The 16,546-nt window shown below is 48.8% G+C and overlaps 2 protein-coding genes across 6 annotated transcripts; one reads left to right on the top strand and one right to left on the bottom strand.

The window, feature by feature from the left end:
* The first annotated feature begins 34 nt into the window (after positions 1–34).
* On the top strand, positions 35–6,466 carry HNRNPA1 (heterogeneous nuclear ribonucleoprotein A1). Of its 3 annotated transcripts, XR_008681838.2 has the most exons (12): positions 35–174; positions 723–839; positions 1,114–1,260; positions 1,396–1,606; positions 1,698–1,790; positions 1,876–1,968; positions 2,200–2,274; positions 2,469–2,627; positions 3,159–3,314; positions 3,584–3,649; positions 6,025–6,103; positions 6,323–6,466. XR_008681838.2 is itself a non-coding variant. In XM_055395591.2 (11 exons), the coding sequence occupies exons 1-10, from the start codon at positions 160–162 to the stop codon at positions 3,637–3,639; spliced, it is 1,122 nt and encodes a 373-aa protein (XP_055251566.1). In that variant the 5' UTR covers positions 35–159; the 3' UTR covers positions 3,640–3,649; positions 3,880–4,596. The 3 variants fall into 3 exon arrangements, 2 of the variants coding, with proteins under 2 accessions (XP_055251566.1, XP_055251567.1); XM_055395591.2 differs by lacking the exons at positions 6,025–6,103; positions 6,323–6,466 and adding an exon at positions 3,880–4,596; XM_055395592.2 differs by lacking the exons at positions 2,469–2,627; positions 6,025–6,103; positions 6,323–6,466 and adding an exon at positions 3,880–4,596.
* A 1,799-nt stretch (positions 6,467–8,265) lies between these two features.
* Positions 8,266–15,614, bottom strand: NFE2 (nuclear factor, erythroid 2). Of its 3 annotated transcripts, none has more exons than XM_055395589.2 (3): positions 15,328–15,614; positions 10,770–10,938; positions 8,266–9,553 (listed from the first exon to the last, which is right to left on the bottom strand). In XM_055395589.2, the coding sequence occupies exons 2-3, from the start codon at positions 10,881–10,883 to the stop codon at positions 8,543–8,545; spliced, it is 1,125 nt and encodes a 374-aa protein (XP_055251564.1). In that variant the 5' UTR covers positions 10,884–10,938; positions 15,328–15,614; the 3' UTR covers positions 8,266–8,542. The 3 variants fall into 3 exon arrangements, with proteins under 3 accessions (XP_055251564.1, XP_088693005.1, XP_055251565.1); XM_088836879.1 differs by lacking the exon at positions 15,328–15,614 and adding an exon at positions 11,896–12,272; XM_055395590.2 differs by lacking the exon at positions 15,328–15,614 and adding an exon at positions 11,355–11,588.
* Positions 15,615–16,546: the final 932 nt, after the last annotated feature.

Genomic DNA, 16,546 nt, shown 5'->3' with positions numbered 1-16,546 from the left:
TATCCGGGGGCGGAGTCTACCAATGCCGAAAGCGCGGAGGCGGGATAAAAAAGGGAGGCCGAAGGTAGGCTGGCAGATACGTTCGTGAGGATACTCCTTTCTGCCCGTGGACGCCGCCGAGAAAGCATCGTTAAAGTCTTCCCCGCCTCCACTGCCGTCATGTCTAAATCAGAGGTGGGTAAGACGCTCTCTACAGCTGAATATCCTTTTCTCTTCCTTTCCTGAGTTTAGCAGGGTGCAGTTTGGCTGCTTGCCCCAGCTTTGTCGACGGTTCTTCGATCGCTGCCCGGGCCTCCCCCTCCCTGAGTTGAGGTCGCCATTTTGTCCTCGTCGCCATGAGGCTGCTGTCTTGCGACCCTTATCAATCACGCCTGCTCGGTGCCCCTTGCAAAACTCTTTGACACATTTAGTCTGTTTTTTACCTTGTCCCAATGGGCTACTTTTTAAAAAAGCAGCTACGGAAGGATGTGGGCCTTGCAGGTCTCGTTCCTAGTCCTTTTGTTGCGCGTGCGTCGGAGGGACAGTAAGGGACGCATGCGCTCAGAGCCTCCGAGCCCACCCAGCCCCCAACACATTGCCTCCCCCAGTGGGGAGAAACACGTGGTTTGTTGCGCCCCAAAGGAACAATAAGTGCTTCGTACGTTGCTATCTGTTTTCTTTCTTGCAACTGAAAGATGGTTTGCGTTATAGTCCTACTTATTTCTACCCCTCCTCCACTCTAGTCTCCCAAAGAGCCCGAACAGCTGCGGAAGCTCTTCATCGGAGGATTGAGCTTTGAAACAACCGATGAGAGTCTGAGGAGCCATTTTGAGCAATGGGGAACGCTCACAGACTGTGTGGTAAGACTTGAAAGAGACAAAGGGCTGTAGAACTAGTTGGTTTTCTTGGCTTAAGTTGCTGCGGTTATTGTTTGAATGCTAATAGGATGGTAGTTGTAAGTATGGTGTGGCTTTAACTGAGTAAAAAAAGCACCCAGCTGATTTACTGTAGATGGTCAGTGGGAAATGGAAGGAAGGACTTGAGATAAAAGGTTGGTAATAGCTTCCTGTTGCCTCAGTCAAGGTAGAAAAGTCAACCATTTCAGGAGTCTTAACACGTATTAATCATTTTAAGGTAATGAGGGATCCAAACACCAAGCGCTCCAGAGGCTTCGGGTTTGTCACATACGCCACGGTGGAGGAGGTGGATGCGGCCATGAATGCAAGGCCACACAAGGTGGACGGAAGAGTTGTGGAACCAAAGAGGGCCGTCTCAAGAGAAGTAAGTGCCTTTTTCCTCCTTGCATTAGTCATTTGGAGGATTTCCACTAGGGGGACTTTACATGTGGGAGTATAACAGACTTAATATTCCTAACTTAAATAGGTTTCAATAACACGTTAATTTTTCTTACCTTAGGATTCTCAAAGACCTGGTGCCCACTTAACTGTGAAAAAGATTTTTGTTGGTGGCATTAAAGAAGACACTGAAGAACATCACCTGAGAGATTATTTTGAACAGTATGGGAAAATTGAAGTAATTGAAATCATGACTGACCGAGGCAGTGGTAAAAAGAGAGGCTTTGCTTTTGTAACCTTTGATGACCATGACTCCGTAGACAAGATTGTCAGTAAGTATCAGGTGGCTGGCATTTAAGGGTTCTGAAATCCGTGCTGTATACTGAATTATGAGATGATCTGTTTATTTTCAAAATCGTTTAGTTCAGAAATACCACACTGTGAATGGCCACAACTGTGAAGTGAGAAAAGCCCTGTCTAAGCAAGAGATGGCTAGTGCTTCATCCAGCCAGAGAGGTGAGTTTGCTGCTTAACTAAACCGTAAACATAATTTTGAATAATTACAGTCTGTACAGCCCAACACTTCATCTTGATTCTTCAGGTCGAAGTGGTTCTGGAAACTTTGGTGGCGGTCGTGGAGGTGGTTTCGGTGGGAATGACAACTTTGGTCGTGGAGGAAACTTCAGTGGTCGAGGTATGTTTGGCTGTAGTTTACTAATAAAGAGTTAATAGTAAAATTATAGTGACTCCCTGATGATTTGCTGAAAGTTACATTTTAATCCAAATGTAGTTCCGGTTTCGCTCTAACCAGTAACTGTTAAATATGGGAGTAGTTCTAATTGATTGCTTCTTTAAATTTGTATAAGGTGACTTGTATGCAATCCACATACTTTAGACCTGGTTTTTAAATTCCACTTTCTTCTAGGTGGCTTTGGTGGCAGCCGTGGTGGTGGCGGATATGGTGGCAGTGGGGATGGCTATAATGGATTTGGTAATGACGGTAAGTTTTGTTAAAGAACCACAGGTAAACAGTTTTGGCAACCTTTAGAGTAGGTTAGTAGAGACTAAAACCCTAGTGCATGACAAGTTCACCTATGGTCTAATAGCATGTTGTGAGCAGGCCTTTAGCCGTGCTTGCGCAGAATTTGACTGCTGAATACTTTTGTCTTATTGAGAAGACTTGTATTCTTGTAGGTGGTTATGGAGGAGGCGGCCCTGGTTACTCTGGAGGAAGCAGAGGCTATGGAAGTGGTGGACAGGGTTATGGAAACCAGGGCAGTGGCTATGGCGGGAGTGGCAGCTATGACAGCTATAACAACGGTGGAGGCGGAGGCGGCTTTGGCGGTGGTAGTGGTAGGTATCCAGTGATCCAAGTACTTGGTGCAATAGCTAGATTAGCCTTTTAGAGTTTATCCTTAGGAGGATTTGATGGTCTTAAAGTATTGTGTGTTGTGCTGCATGGTACTTTTTTTTAATGGGCTTGCAATGCTACCTCCTCCTAGCTTTAAGCTGGGGCCGCCTCACTCCCAAATAGATGGTTAAGTGGATAGTGGTGTCTCAATTGGAATTAGATTAGCTTCTAGCAGGATTTAGGGATCTTAGGCGCTTAGTTGATGTATCCAGCATGTGTTTGCTGTGCCCCTGGCTGGGTAAAGGCCTTGAAGGCAAGAGAATGTATACTTTTTGTTATGCCATGATGAGTTGGGTGAAGTTTTAGTTACTGGATTATTCAACTGAATGCCTTGCCCATGAAATACAAAGATAATCGAAATTGGAGCCACAGAAGTTTGGGAGCAAGGCAGATCAAGCAGCTTTTTTACTCTGAACACTAGGATTTCTCATTTTTCCTGAATAATATATAAAGGTCCTCTTTTCCATTCTTAGGAAGCAATTTTGGAGGTGGCGGAAGCTACAATGATTTTGGCAATTACAACAATCAATCTTCAAATTTTGGACCCATGAAAGGAGGAAACTTTGGAGGCAGAAGTTCTGGCCCCTATGGTGGTGGAGGCCAATATTTTGCTAAACCACGAAACCAAGGTATGGTATATATGTGGTATTGGAGAGCTAAACTAATACTGTTTAGGAAAGCATTAGATCTTTTGGCAGTGCAGATGTAGAAACGAAAACGCTGGCAATTTAAAACTGAGGAAATTTTGAATGAATTAAAGTAGTTTGAGTTGGGAAAATCATGTGAGCCCCAACCTGTGATTATCAGCTTATGCAATATAAATAGATTAAGCCCCAACTATAAAAACATCGTTACTGTTCATACTTGTAAAACTTGAGAGAATAAATTTTGTTTTTAGGTGGCTATGGTGGTTCCAGCAGCAGCAGTAGCTATGGCAGTGGCAGAAGGTTTTAATTACTGCCAGGTAAGTAAACACCTTCTTTTTGTTCTCACTTAATTGTAATTTATAATGAACCCAGTAACCCTAATATAGCTGAGCAGTGCAACGTAGTTAACATTATAATTACAGTAAAATTGTGGATATTAAGTTAATGTTCAGATCAGCAAAATTTGTGGGAAACAACTTGCTATTGGATTGTAGCCTTGAGTCTTAATATGTTTAGATTAACAACTTTATTCCATATTGTTCAACAGGAAACAAAGCTTAGCAGGAGAGGAGAGCCAGAGAAGTGACAGGGAAGCTACAGGTTACAACAGATTTGTGAACTCAGCCAAGCACAGTGGTGGCAGGGCCTAGCTGCTACAAAGAAGACATGTTTTAGACAATACTCATGTGTATGGGCAAAAAACTCGAGGACTGTACTTGTGACTAATTGTATAACAGGTTATTTTAGTTTCTGTTCTGTGGAAAGTGTAAAGCATTCCAACAAAGGGTTTTAATGTAGATTTTTTTTTTTGCACCCATGCTGTTGATTGCTAAATGTAATAGTCTGATCATGACGCTGAATAAATGTCTTTTTTTTTTTTAATGTGCTGTGTAAAGTTAGTCTACTCTGAAGCCATTTTGGTAAACTACCCCAACAGTGTGAAGTTAGAATTCCTTCAGGGTGATGCCAGGTTCCATTTGAAATTTATTTACAACCTGCTTGGTGGAGAAGCTGTTGTCTTCAGAACCTTGGTGTAGTTGAACTGACAGTTACTGTGTTGTGACCTGGAGTTCACCATTAAAAGGGTCACCCATGCAAAGTCATGGAGTTTTTTTTTTTTTTTTTTTTTGGTTATTAATGATTGTTGGCACATCCTATGCAATATATCTAAATTGAATTATGGTACCAGATAAAGTTATAGATGGGAATGAAGCTTGTGTATCATCCATTATCATGTGTAATCAATAAAAGATTTAATACCCTCTTGAATGGAATGACAACTGTATGGATTCGGGACTGGCAGAGTTTTGGACCTTCCCTACCCACTACCCCTGATGTTGAATGCTTCTATCAATTCAAATTCAAAACTCTGCCAGAGAATAGAAACCAGCTGCTGGCTAATGCCACCTCGTAAATCCACAAATTAGAAGTTTGGGGGAAGACCTTTTTTAAACTGATTAGTGCCATTAAGAATTTAATTCAACACAAAAACAGGCTTACATTAAAGGAAAACTGCAGTTTCTGTCCTGGTTGGGTGGGTCTTTATAGAGGTTTATGGATTGACCACTTACTATATGGAGATTAAAAATTCATATCATGAGGAAACATTGGCGATTTAAATACTTGCTAACTGCAGTTTTCCTTTAAATATGGCACACGATCACACAACCAGCCTAAAATGTTGCTTGTATAGAAAATGACTTTTAAAACCTTTATAACGTTTATTATCCAATCATTGTTATTTGTACATAGCTTCCTTTGAGCCCTCGCTTTGGTGCCCTCAATTTCAGTGCCATTGTACCTAGTAGTATAGATATTTGTTTACCACTAGGATTGTGTATTCCATCCCATGGGTGTGTTACCTGGAAGTTTGGGGAGGGTTGGGGTGGGGTTGGGTGGGAGGTGGAGGTGGAGGTGGGTGGGAAATAGTTCCATGGGTTTGATATTGGCTGAGTTTGCAATGGCAGGTGGAACCTTAACTATTGAGGGAGTTTGCAGATACCTCAGGATTCGTGACAATGCCTTTAAAGATCCAGGAGAGATGTTCAGCTACTAGGAACTGCTAGCAAGTATAGCGCGAATGGCTCCGAGCCCAGACACTCTACAGCTGAGAGTAGACACTTGTGGTATGTGGAGTACAGATAAGCCAGGGGCAGGCCACGGCACTCCATGAAAGCTAGGAGAGTGAAGTTTCAGTGACCATCGCAAGGAAGGAGGCAGACCAGAGTAAGGCACACCTGACTCTTAGGACTAGCAGTCAGAACCAGGAGAAAAGGTTTTATTGCTATGCTGATAGGTAAGAACAGATTTTACTTACATCCATATAGCTCTCTAAAATCCAGCCTTCTCATTTTCCTTAATATATTGAGCCAAAACTAGTCCAGTTAAGCTGAACTTGGTTTTTCTGGAACTGAGTTGCTTTAAATTGACACCCTATTCTTGGTGGCTCCCAAATGAAGGAAATGAGCGCTTTTTAATTACCTCTACTGTGATGTATATTTACCCTTTAATTTCTGTATTTCTTACCTTCCTTTGACCTATTTCCTTAAAATAATGGCTCAAAGTAATATTAGAATCTTCCCCCAAATGCTTGTGGGAGGTCGGGTGGGCCATTGGTGGGAGGTGGGGGGGTTAGCCTGAGATGGAACTTGTCTGAAAAAAAGCTAGTTCTAAAGGCTGTTTACTTTTCTAGGGAGGACTCTGCTACCACAGGCATATCAACTCTGAAAAAAATCCAGAAACTTCTGTCCAAGCTCATGGATAATAAAAAGGTAAGCTTTTATAAAGTAACAGTGCTTAGTACTCCCAAAGAAAAATGACAAGCTGTCCCTCATAGACTAGAGAGGTCTCATAGCTTGATCTGTTATCTAATAGACTGTTACCTAATAGACTAGCCAGCAAACACTATTACAACAGTTGGATTCTCAGTGAAGAGAATGGGTGTAATTGTAGACTTTTTCATTATGTACTTTTCTTCTTCCTTTTTGCAGAAACATCCTTATGAGGACCTTTATCCAAGCCTCTTGGTGCTTGATTTTCACTGCCGTGCAGTTACTTACTACCTGCTGTGCAGCTTGAGTCAATCATTCAATTTTGTGAATGAACTTTAAAAAAATAAAGTGCATTTAACTTGGCTTTGTGTCTTGTTTTCTTTGTCTCCCTGATATTTATGGTAAATAACTTGATGCTGCTTGTTCTTTACCAGATGAAGTTTGAGAATGGGAAGTAGAGGAATTAATGACAGCCAGGTATCTGGTACACCAGAATTGTACCCTCGTTCCTTATCAGTGTTTCTTACAGTCAACTGTAATTGTTTAAAGAAAACTGCAGTCTGATTGCTTTAAGCAAAGCTACGTGGTCAATTCTTTCCAGCTTCAAAAAGAGCCACAAGACAGTAAAGGAGGTACTTCACCTTCGCAAAGGTGAAGCCTAAAAATGTGTTTGAAAGCAGTAGTTTTAACTCTTTCAGCAAGTTCTTACACTTTTCTCTAGCCTGTTTCCATCCTTGGTTAAAGAAAGCTTGTGAATCCATCGGTCCATTATTAACCAGAATTTGAAGTTCCCCTTTTTTTCGTGAAGTTGATTCTTGTGACCACCCACCCTTCCATCTTTCACCTGAAGTACTGATGAATACGTGTGTCAGAATCTTTCCCACTACAGTGTACCTCTGTGAGAGGTGTCTCCTGCTGACTATCTCCAGTGCCTGGAACAATACCTTGAGCTTATGTGTCTATTAAATAATTTGCTGAGTAAATGTCTAAATTAGTCTCTGAATTACCATCTTTGTGGGTTTGATTTGAATGAAAAAACTTTAGTCTGCTTTCTCAAACTACCTGACCTCACATCTTCAAGTTTTTGAGAAAATTAACTTGGACTGTCTTCAGATCTATTAGGAAGTTTTCGTTCCCTGGAGACTAACTTTTTCTGAATCTGTAGGCATTAAGTTTTTATTTCAATCACTACTGATTTTTTGTCTCACAACTGCAGTGAGTATCAAGAACTTGGAAGTAAGTTTTCTCTAGTGAAATGGAATAGAAGTGTTAAATAGAAGCGAAATACTCTGAAGAGGTAATTTATAATCTAGTGATCAGGAAGATTGGGAACTGCCCCAAATCCAAGCAACAGGACAAAGGTGTGGTGTGGAGGGAGTTTGAAACTTCACTGTGTTCTAAGAAACATAATAGTAAAAGGCCCTAGATCTTCAAGGATCTAGAAAGGGACATAGGGGGTGGGGGAAGGGCAGCACACCGAAACAAGAATTGGATAACATCTAACATAACCAGGGAAACAAATGATTTAACCAAAATGCATATGGTGTGTTGCTATGGAGCAAGTTTTATCCAGTCCTGGATGAGAAATCCTCTAAAACTTGTTCAGTCACTCAGTGGTCGACTCAGACCCTGTGAACTGCAGCACACCAGGCTTTCCTGTCCTTCACCCCCAGAATCTGTTCAAACTCATGTCCATTGAGCCAGTGATGCCGTCCAACCAGCTCATCTTCTGGGGCCCCCTTCTCTTACACTCAGTCTTTCCCAGTATCAGGGTGAAAGTTGGGTTCCAATCCAATTCTCGTTCCAACCAAGAAAAGGCCTGTCCTGTGGGGATTGAGCATTCTAGGCTTTTCAGTCCTAACACTCAGGAACCTCTTACAGAGGGTTTAGCCAGCTCCAGCAGCAATCCTAGCTCTATAAATAGGGGCCACCCAAGAAGATGGGGTTCCTCAGATCATTCATGGCCTCTGGCTCTGAGAAGGGGATTGAAAGTAGTAGATCACACTGCTCAGGCCCAACTGTTGGGTGTCCCGTCCTCCTACAGTCAGGGGAGAGAGAGAAGCAAGCTCAGCAGAACACCCTCCCCACCACCAACAGGCAGTGAGCTCTTGAGGAGCACCCCAGTTCATCACCCTCCCTCGAGAAAGAAGACACAGCAGAAGGCTATTTCCGTAGAGTGCTTTATATACCAAAGCTCAATCGAGACTGGAAACCTAGAAAACTGAACCACGGAAGAGAGATTCCAGCCCTCCCCTCACATCCTTGCCTCCAGGCAAGCCTCACTGAACACACTTTGGGCCTTCCAAATGCCAGGTTTCCCACTGTGGTCCCCTCCTGGTCTACAGAACTCAGCTCCCCCTGGGCCTCATGGATGGGGAGGACCTTTATCAGAAGAGAATGAAAGAAACCCCCATCACCAGTCCCACCCCTCTGGCCAGCTCAGTCTGTGGCCTCCATCTTGGTACCCCGGGGCACCAGGAAGATGGCCCCATCAGCAGCCTGGTGTAGCGCATACTCTTCAGGGGAGTAGCTGTTGCCTGCTTCATCCCGCAAGTGCTGGAAAATGTCACGGTACAGGTCCGTCAGCTGTTGGCGCATGACCTCCAGGGTCCGGTCGGCCTCGCCTCGGGCCCGGAGAAGCCTCTCCCGCTCACTGCCCAGCCGCTCCAGTTCCCGCTCCAGCTGCACGATGGTCTCCAGCTTTCTCTTGCGACAGTTCTGGGCAGCCACCTTGTTCTTGCCCCGCCTTCGGATGTCCCGGACCAGGGCCAGCTGGCTCTCCGTCAGCGGGTACCGTGCCAGCAGCTCGTTGAAGTCATCTACTGGCAGGTTGACAATCTTGTCCGTAGGGAAGGGGATCTTCATGGCCAGGGCCCGCCGTTCATCCCGACTCCCCGCCTCCCCTCGTGCAGTGGGCTTGGCCCGCACAGGGCCCGAGGAGGGTTCTAAGGCTAAGGGGGTCTCGGCAGGTGGCAAGGCATAGTTGGGGTGGGTCAAGGAGTTGGGCATTAGTGAGTAGGGGTACTCCAGTGGGTACATCTCTACATACTCGCTGCGACGCCGGCCAGCCTCCGTCCCCTCCAACTCAAGAGATTCAGCATCACTATAGTTGAGGGATAATCCTGAGTCAGATTCTGGGTCTTCTTGGGGCTTGGATGGCCCCGCTGACAACCCAATGTCCAGGAGGGCCAAGGGGTCTGGGAGGGGGTCACTGAGCAGGCCCGAGAGGGTCAGTGGCTTGGAGACTGGTACAGTCAGGTTGCTGCCATAGGAGTACGGAGGGTCTGGGACATGAGACGTGGGTACTGGGAGCTCGTAAGGTGGTGTAGGAAGGGGAAAGCCAGGCTCCGAGTGGATAGAGCAGGGGCAGTAACTTGGAGGCGGCGGGGGTCCTGGGTATGGGACGGGGGCTGGGGGCTCGAATGATGGCTCACTTGGAGCATTCAGACCCTGCAAGAAAAGGCACCGAGAAGTTTGTAGACGGGCTGAGGAAGAGAAGAAACCATCTCTCTCTCAGAACCAATCTGAGTCCCACTGAAAGAACCAGTGAGATAACCACAAGGGAACAGAAAGTTGCTAATAATCATTGAAAGCTTCTGGCAAAGTTGTGACACAGCAAGTTCATGAAGAAAGCAGCTCAAACAGGAAGGGAACTCGCTGAAGTTAGACTTCAGAAAAGACTACCTAACACCACAACAGTTGTGGAATCCCCTCCTCTTCAGGAGAAGTTCTTACTGGCTTGAGATGGCTCTTGTCCCTTTGTTTCCTTCAGGAAGACAAGGAGTCACTCCAAGATGACCCTGGGAACCCTTTTCCTGCTGCCATTATCTAGGGTCAAAGGGTCAAGTTCAGACCCTGGCCATGCCCTGGGTGCCCAGCAGAGGGAGCTGCTGTGTGGGAAGAGGGCTTAGGGCAGATCCTGAGGGCCCAGGCTGGCAGCAGGGGAGAGAATGGACTGGGCACAGTGCCAGGACTGGGGCAGTTACTTTGGGGAGCCACCGTCAGCTCTGCCCTTTCCCCTCCAGTCCCTCTGTCCCTGCCCAGGTGCAGAGAGAAGGAGAGAACATGCTGGGGAGAACAGGGCCCCCAACCCACATTGGGGAGCCACCCTGCTCCAGCCCAGCTGGGGACAAAGGCATCATTGTTAGGCCAACAGACACCCCTTTGTCCAAGTAGCAGGAGGAAAGGACCCCGGCATAGCCTGTCCCCCCGCCCTCCCGAGGCCCCTGAACTACGGCTCTGCTACCTGAGGGAAAGGGGCCCAGCTGCTGAGGAAGGAAATGAGGGAGGAAGATGGACAGGATTGGAAGAGGGCAGAACAGGGGAAGGGGAAGAAGGGATGGCGGGGCGGGAGGTGAGGGAGAGCGATGCCAGCAGAGTGGCTGCCCGGAGAGCTTGCACCCCCAATCAGATCCTTCCTTCCCACCACCGCTATCTCCTGCTCACCGCACCCCTCCCCCTCAACGCTCTGGCCTTCCCTCCAGATCGCCTGACTCCAGCCCTTCTTTTTACAGTGTCCAGAAAATCTCCATCTTGAGATCCTGGGCTCTGCTTGCTCCAGGGCCACCCCCCTGCCACATACACCCAGGGCCTTGATCCCAGCCAGACTCCCTGCTTCGCTGCTTTTCCCTCCCCCCACTACCTTGTTTCCCCCTACCTGGCTTACCTGCAGCTCAGTGATGGACATGATCTCCTGCCAAGTCAGTTCCATCTCACCTGGCTCTGGAATGGACAGCTGTGTTACCCTGTTCCTACTCTGCTGTGGCGGACACGGGGACATCCTACTGGGCCAGGGCCTGGTCCAAGGTCCCGAGAGCCCAGATGGTCCCAGCAACCTGTATCAAAGGAGAAACAAGGGTTAGGGCCTCTCCTGCCACGGGTCAGCAGTTTTGTCCTTCTTCATTGAGCAGCTGGGCTTCCCAGGTGGTGCAGTGGTAAGGAATCCACCTGCCAACGCAGGAGATTCAGGTTTGATCCCTCGGTGGGGAAGAGCCCTTGGAGGAGTTAATGGCAACCCACTCCAGTATTCTTGCCTGGAAAATCCCATGGAGAGAGGAGCCTGGCGGGCTACAGTCCATGGGGTCACCAAGAGTCTGACACGACTGAGCGACTGAGCACACAGGCATGCATGGAGCGGCTCCCTCCAGCTTCACCTGAGGGAAGGAGACGCCTCATCCCCCCATTCATGCTGGACTCATCAACAACTCCTTAAGCTAGAAAGCCTTTTTCTGCTGTGTTATCTCTACCTCACCTGCTATGGCTGTAGGCAGTTCCTCTGGGAGCACAGTAGGTTTTATCTTCTTTTCAGATAAGATGCCTTCTCTTTCCCCTACTGCTTAACTCCTCAGGACTGTATCACAGGCCAGGACAGAAGCCACATCACCTAGGGTTGTGGTTTTGTTTTTCCTGTCTCCTGCAGCAGCGTCAGGGATCACTCCTGCTCTCTTCCTCTGCCCTCAGTTTTAGGGTCTCAGTGTTTTCCTTCCAAGTTGAGAGTGAGTGCCTGGGGATCCCCAAGGAGCGTGTTGTGGGAAGAACCAAGCAGACTGCCCCTCCCTTTCTCTAAGATAGGGCCCAGGCCTGCTGGCTGATAGCAGCCCTGCCCTCGCCGCCTATCCTGGTCCTGGGCTCCCCTGCCTGGGCCAGATAAGAGGTTTATCAGCGGCAGGCAGCAGAGGAGGAATGGTCTCTGGAGACACTGGACCTCTGTCCTGTGTCCTGCAGGGTCCTCTTGGCTATACCCCCACCCCCCCCACAAACCAGGTCATATAATAACCACAGCAAAGACTTACTTGGCATTTGTTGAGAACTGAGCCTGGGGGTCTATAGGCATTCATTTATGAGACTGATTTTCACAAAGATCCTGTGAGGTCCATTCTGAAGCTGAGACTCAAGCTGATAAATAGCAGAGTCAGGTCTGGTACCTAGAGTTGCTGACTACTACCTATCCCACCTTCTAGGCACCTTCCCAGTCCTGCTCCCATGTCTTGCTACACTGAGACTCTACTGGCAGTCAGCATCAGTCAGTTCCTTCTGTGGAATCTTGGCCTCTTTTCTCTTCTAGGGAATATTTCTTTAGAGACTAGAATACTCACTCCCCTCCAGCCCCTTTGCTTTGGATCTGGGCTGGAGTTGCAGACCTGTGCAGCAGCAAGATGTTGGGCAAGCCATCGCCTTTCTCTGAGCCTCCGTTTCCTCATTTGTCAAACCAGGGAGTGAGACAAGTTGAATTCGGAGGTCCCTCCCTCTCTGCGTGGACAGTTCAACATTCTCAGCAATCCCTCAGCCCTGCCTTCATCTTCTCCTTTCTGTCACCCTTTCTCCTCACTCCACCTCCCTATTCCCTGACACCCATCTCAGCCTCATCTGTTCTCCCTGCCTTTGGCAAGACACCCCAAGTAGATTTGGCAGGGGCCTTCTGATCTCTTAGGGCCACGCACCATACCCTATGTTTGCAGTAGAAGTAAAGGCAGGCAGACTGGGTGGGTGGGGGAGACTTCCAGAAGGACAGACAGAGTATAGGGTTGGATGACCTTAGATCACCACAAGGATGGCCTATCACAGGTATTTAATATGGAATCCACTCTGACTCACCACAAAATTCATGAGAGCTGCAAACTGTCCTTTCGAAGGAGGATCACCCCAATTCCCTGCCTGCCCCCTCCTTGTTACATGGCCATCCTTAGAGCCAGGAGTTGGCGCAGGCCCGTGGCCAGTGGGCAGAGGGCGGGGTGTTTCTGTCTGTCCAGGATGCCGTTGCAACACCGGAACCCCACCTTCGCCACCCAGGTTCTGGCGGAAATTGCCCAAAGGCAAAGTGAATGGAGAAGGGGTTTAGGGGGCAGGGACAATGACTCTTGCCTCATAGTCCTTCTCACACACACACACACACACATCCCGTTTTGTCCCTCCGTATAATTTCCCGGATCTGACTCTTAGGTGCAATACAAAGATCCTGCCCTAGGAGGCAGGAGACCAGGTTCTCTGGCATTCCACTTGCATGATCTGGGGCAAATTGCTTCCTATTCATTCTCTGCCATTAAATGGAGACAGACCTGGAGAACCTCCTTACAGTAGATTGTATCTGGCTCAAGCAATCACAAACTATTGTGGGCTGCATTCACCTGGGGTGCTTGTGAAAATGCAGAATTCTGAAAGCCACCCCAGATCCATCAAAATTGAATTCATGGGTACAGGTACCTGGCAATCAGCACTTTAACAAGTGGTGGCCTGGTAGGTGTTTCTGATGCCAGAGGCCCACCGTTCTTTGAAAACTGTAAGCCAGTCCAACCATATGGATTTACTTGAAAGAACACAAAGCCAGAAAGTCTGGCAAGTAATCTCCAGACTTCTTGCTTCACAATCTCTATTCAGGCAAGGCTGGGTTCTAGGCTGCCCTGGTCTCTGAAACTAGATATCAGCCCCTTCTCATAAAGACCAGGAATTTAATCCTCCCTTTACCCTAGGACAGGGAAATGAGAATCCAGAAGGGTTACTGGGGGAGACAGGAAGTAAGGAAAGAGGCAGTTAAGGAGAACCTCAGGATCAACTCCAGTCCGCTGCCTGGTACAAGTCTGCACCAGGCCAAAAGGGAGTAGTCTGTTCTTCCCTAGACACTCAGAGATGGGTGGCGGTCTATACACCAGCTGTAGGCCCTTCTGGGTCTTAGGAGCCTACCTTCCTGAAGACGGGCCAGGGAACTGGCAGCCAGTGGTATAGCTCAGGGAGAAGGAATCAAATCAAACAGAACATCACAAAGGATACAGAAGCTGAAGCGGTCCTGGGAAAGTGCAGCCTGACTCCCTGTGTCCTTTTTCTTTTACAGCGAATGGTCCTCACTTTCCAGTTTAGCCCACACTTCGAGGTCACACACCCATCTTGCTCCCCAACACTGCATATCAAGTAGGATGGACACCATCTCCAGGGACTATAATCTGCCCTCTTCACTCTCATCCTAAACCATTCTGGCTTGCCGAAAGAGATTTTATCACAATCCCTGAGTACACACAGAATGACATGGAGCTTTATGTTTTAGGATATAGAGTGAGGACCATTTGGGGAGGGATGCTGTGGAGAGGAAGGTATTCAGCCCCATCTGCTGCCCCAGGGCTCCAACACCTTGACGAGGGGAGAAACAGAGAGAGGGCTGTCTCTGGGACTCCATTCTGAGGCTTATTAGACTTCCCTCTCCTCTCCAGGTGTCAACAGAAGCAGTGAAAGGATGGGGAGGGGTCAGTAAAACCTGGGGTGTGGAGTGATGGGTGAGCAGCCTACAGCTTAGAAAGATCATAAAGAATCTCCAAAGAGAAGGAGGCACATGGAAGTGGGAGAAAGCAACAGAACAGAGGGGAAAGGGAGCCATGGGGAGGGAGAGGGAGTTGAGGGTGCAGAGACAGATTTGAGCACTGTAAGACTGAGCACAGTAAGCTATGTGGGGTCACACATGACTCAAACAGGTGCATGGGAACAAGGGAAAGTGGGACGAGTTTCTGCCGTCCCATCATCCAGTCACTAGACCCCAACCTCAGTCCTTAGGAAGCCCAATGACAGAGAATCTCAGCTCTAGCAGGTGTGACAGGTGACCTCTCTGCCACTGTCTCCAGTGGTCTGTCTCCTCAGCTGCCAAGATTTCCAGTCAGAAGCAACTATGCTGCGGTGGGATGCCTTCCTCTCCCTCCCAATTCCAGCTGATACCCATTGCCCCAGGCCCAGAGACGAGAAGGTGCACAGGGAGGAAAGAACTCAGCACCTCCGAGCCCTAGCAGCCCATCCTGGTGCAACAACACTTCTCAGCGCCCGAGGTGTCTACTGTCTCAGATTCCTCAACTTCCCCTAGACCTCTCCAGATGGCTGGACAGGGCAGCGTGATGGGATGGAGTAGGGGAAAGGATGGTACCGCATACCTGATAGTCCAGCGACAGCCAGCCTGCCCAAGGGTTACTCAGGGTCACTCCCCAGCCCCTGAGGCGTCCCTCGGAGAACCATTGTCTGGTCCCCATCCATAGCATTTTGCCCCAAGAATCCCAAAGGGCTCAAGAAGCCATGTAGGTCTCTCAGAGAAATTCCCACACCTGTCAGATTCCTCAATCAGGGGCAGCCTGGTAAGATCTGCGACCTCCTAGGATCGCCCTGCGAGTTGGTTCTTCTCTCCTTTTGCCTCCTCCACCTCCCCAGCCTGTCTCCAGATCCACTGCAGTCCTCCTACCCGCCCGCCCTGCAAGCACCTGTGGCAGGGTCCCAGCGGGGTGAGGCGAGCGATGAGAGAGACGAGGCCGGCCTGGGCTGACACCTCCTGGCTGAGGATCCCTGCTACCTCTGAGAGCCGCGGAGGGCCGTGCGCCGCCCCCCGGCCATCGCTGGGCGCCCGGTGTGGAGGCTCCGGGAGCTCCGGGCGGTCGCTGAGCGCCGGGTGTGGAGTGCGGGGAGCTCCGGGCCGGCGCACCAGCCTCTTCTCTGAAGTCCTCGGCCTGAGTTCCCCGTCCTTCCTCCAACCCTCCCCTTTCCCCGTGGCCCTCCTCTCCTCCTGCCCCTTCTGGCCAAGAGAGGAAACTTGAGCCCGGTGTGGTTTCTGCCCACACCCCGCCCCCAACTTGCTCCCGGCCAGCATGGGGCACACATGGCTCCCAGCCCTCCGTGTGAGCCCAGGAGTCCAGCCACCTCTGCGTTTCTGCCATGTATGATGAATTCCAACCTGATGATCTAAGCGGCAGAGCGACCTCTAAACTTCATACAAGTTGTAACCCCCTGCCCTTTGCCCCTTTGACTCTCTTCAGGACAGGGAAACTGAGTCCTGGCAAGGTGGAGAGCAGCTGGAGAAAAGGACCAGATGTCTAGCATCCCAGTTGTTAGGCAGGTAGGCCTTCGGGACACTGCTTTTATTCCAGGAAAGCCTGTTCTCTGGGAAAGGGGTAGGGGAGCTTTCAGGGGAGGAGGGCCCAGCCGCTTTGATGTGTCCTTTCACCTGTAGCCTTCTCCCCTCCCCCTGCAGCCTCAGATGTCCTAGGACAAAGGCCTCTTTCTTGGCCAGATTTGTTGTCAGTGTGCGAGGGGAGTTGGGGTGGGGGGGAGCCGCCTGGCAGGGACATTATTCACCTGCCTTAGAGGGGACCCTGGATGCCCTCTGTCCTTTCTTCCAGGCAGTCACCCCAGTCACAGGGCAGCCACATACTCTGGACAGAACACGACATGTGTGTAGGGTGTCAGGTCCACCCCCAGCATTCACAGCAGCTCTGGGGCAGGCCAGTAAGTACCCCTGGAAGTCACTCATTCATCCATTTGCCTCCAAGCCACAACCCAAGTTCCAGGCCAAACAGATCTTTCTCCAGAGACTAGGAGAAAAATCTGGCTTCCTCCTAGCTTTTAGTAGCTTTCAGCTCTAAGGAAAGTCTTTCCCATGTCTAGCTTCACTCTTTACAGCTGCAGCTTGCACTTTTTTCTATTTTT

The sequence above is a fragment of the Moschus berezovskii genome, chromosome 6, assembly GCF_049115385.1.
Source record: "Moschus berezovskii isolate FMDL1 chromosome 6, NW_MosBer_1.0, whole genome shotgun sequence".
NCBI classification, from domain to species: Eukaryota; Metazoa; Chordata; class Mammalia; order Artiodactyla; family Moschidae; genus Moschus; species Moschus berezovskii.
The sequence above is the reverse complement of the archived record's forward strand: the minus strand, read 5'-3'. Positions and strand labels throughout refer to the sequence as shown.

Coding starts and splice junctions, on each gene's coding strand:
- HNRNPA1 (XM_055395591.2), top strand. Junction 1,261..1,395: donor AGAGGGCCGTCTCAAGAGAA/GTAAGTGCCTTT, acceptor TTCTTACCTTAG/GATTCTCAAAGACCTGGTGC. Junction 2,628..3,158: donor CGGCTTTGGCGGTGGTAGTG/GTAGGTATCCAG, acceptor TTCCATTCTTAG/GAAGCAATTTTGGAGGTGGC.
- NFE2 (XM_088836879.1), bottom strand. CDS start 11,936: ATGCCTATAGACCCCCAGGCTCAGTTCTCAACAAATGCCAA. Junction 10,939..11,895: donor CAGTTCTCAACAAATGCCAA/GTAAGTCTTTGC, acceptor CCTTTGATACAG/GTTGCTGGGACCATCTGGGC. Junction 9,554..10,769: donor TGTCCATCACTGAGCTGCAG/GTAAGCCAGGTA, acceptor CTTTTCTTGCAG/GGTCTGAATGCTCCAAGTGA.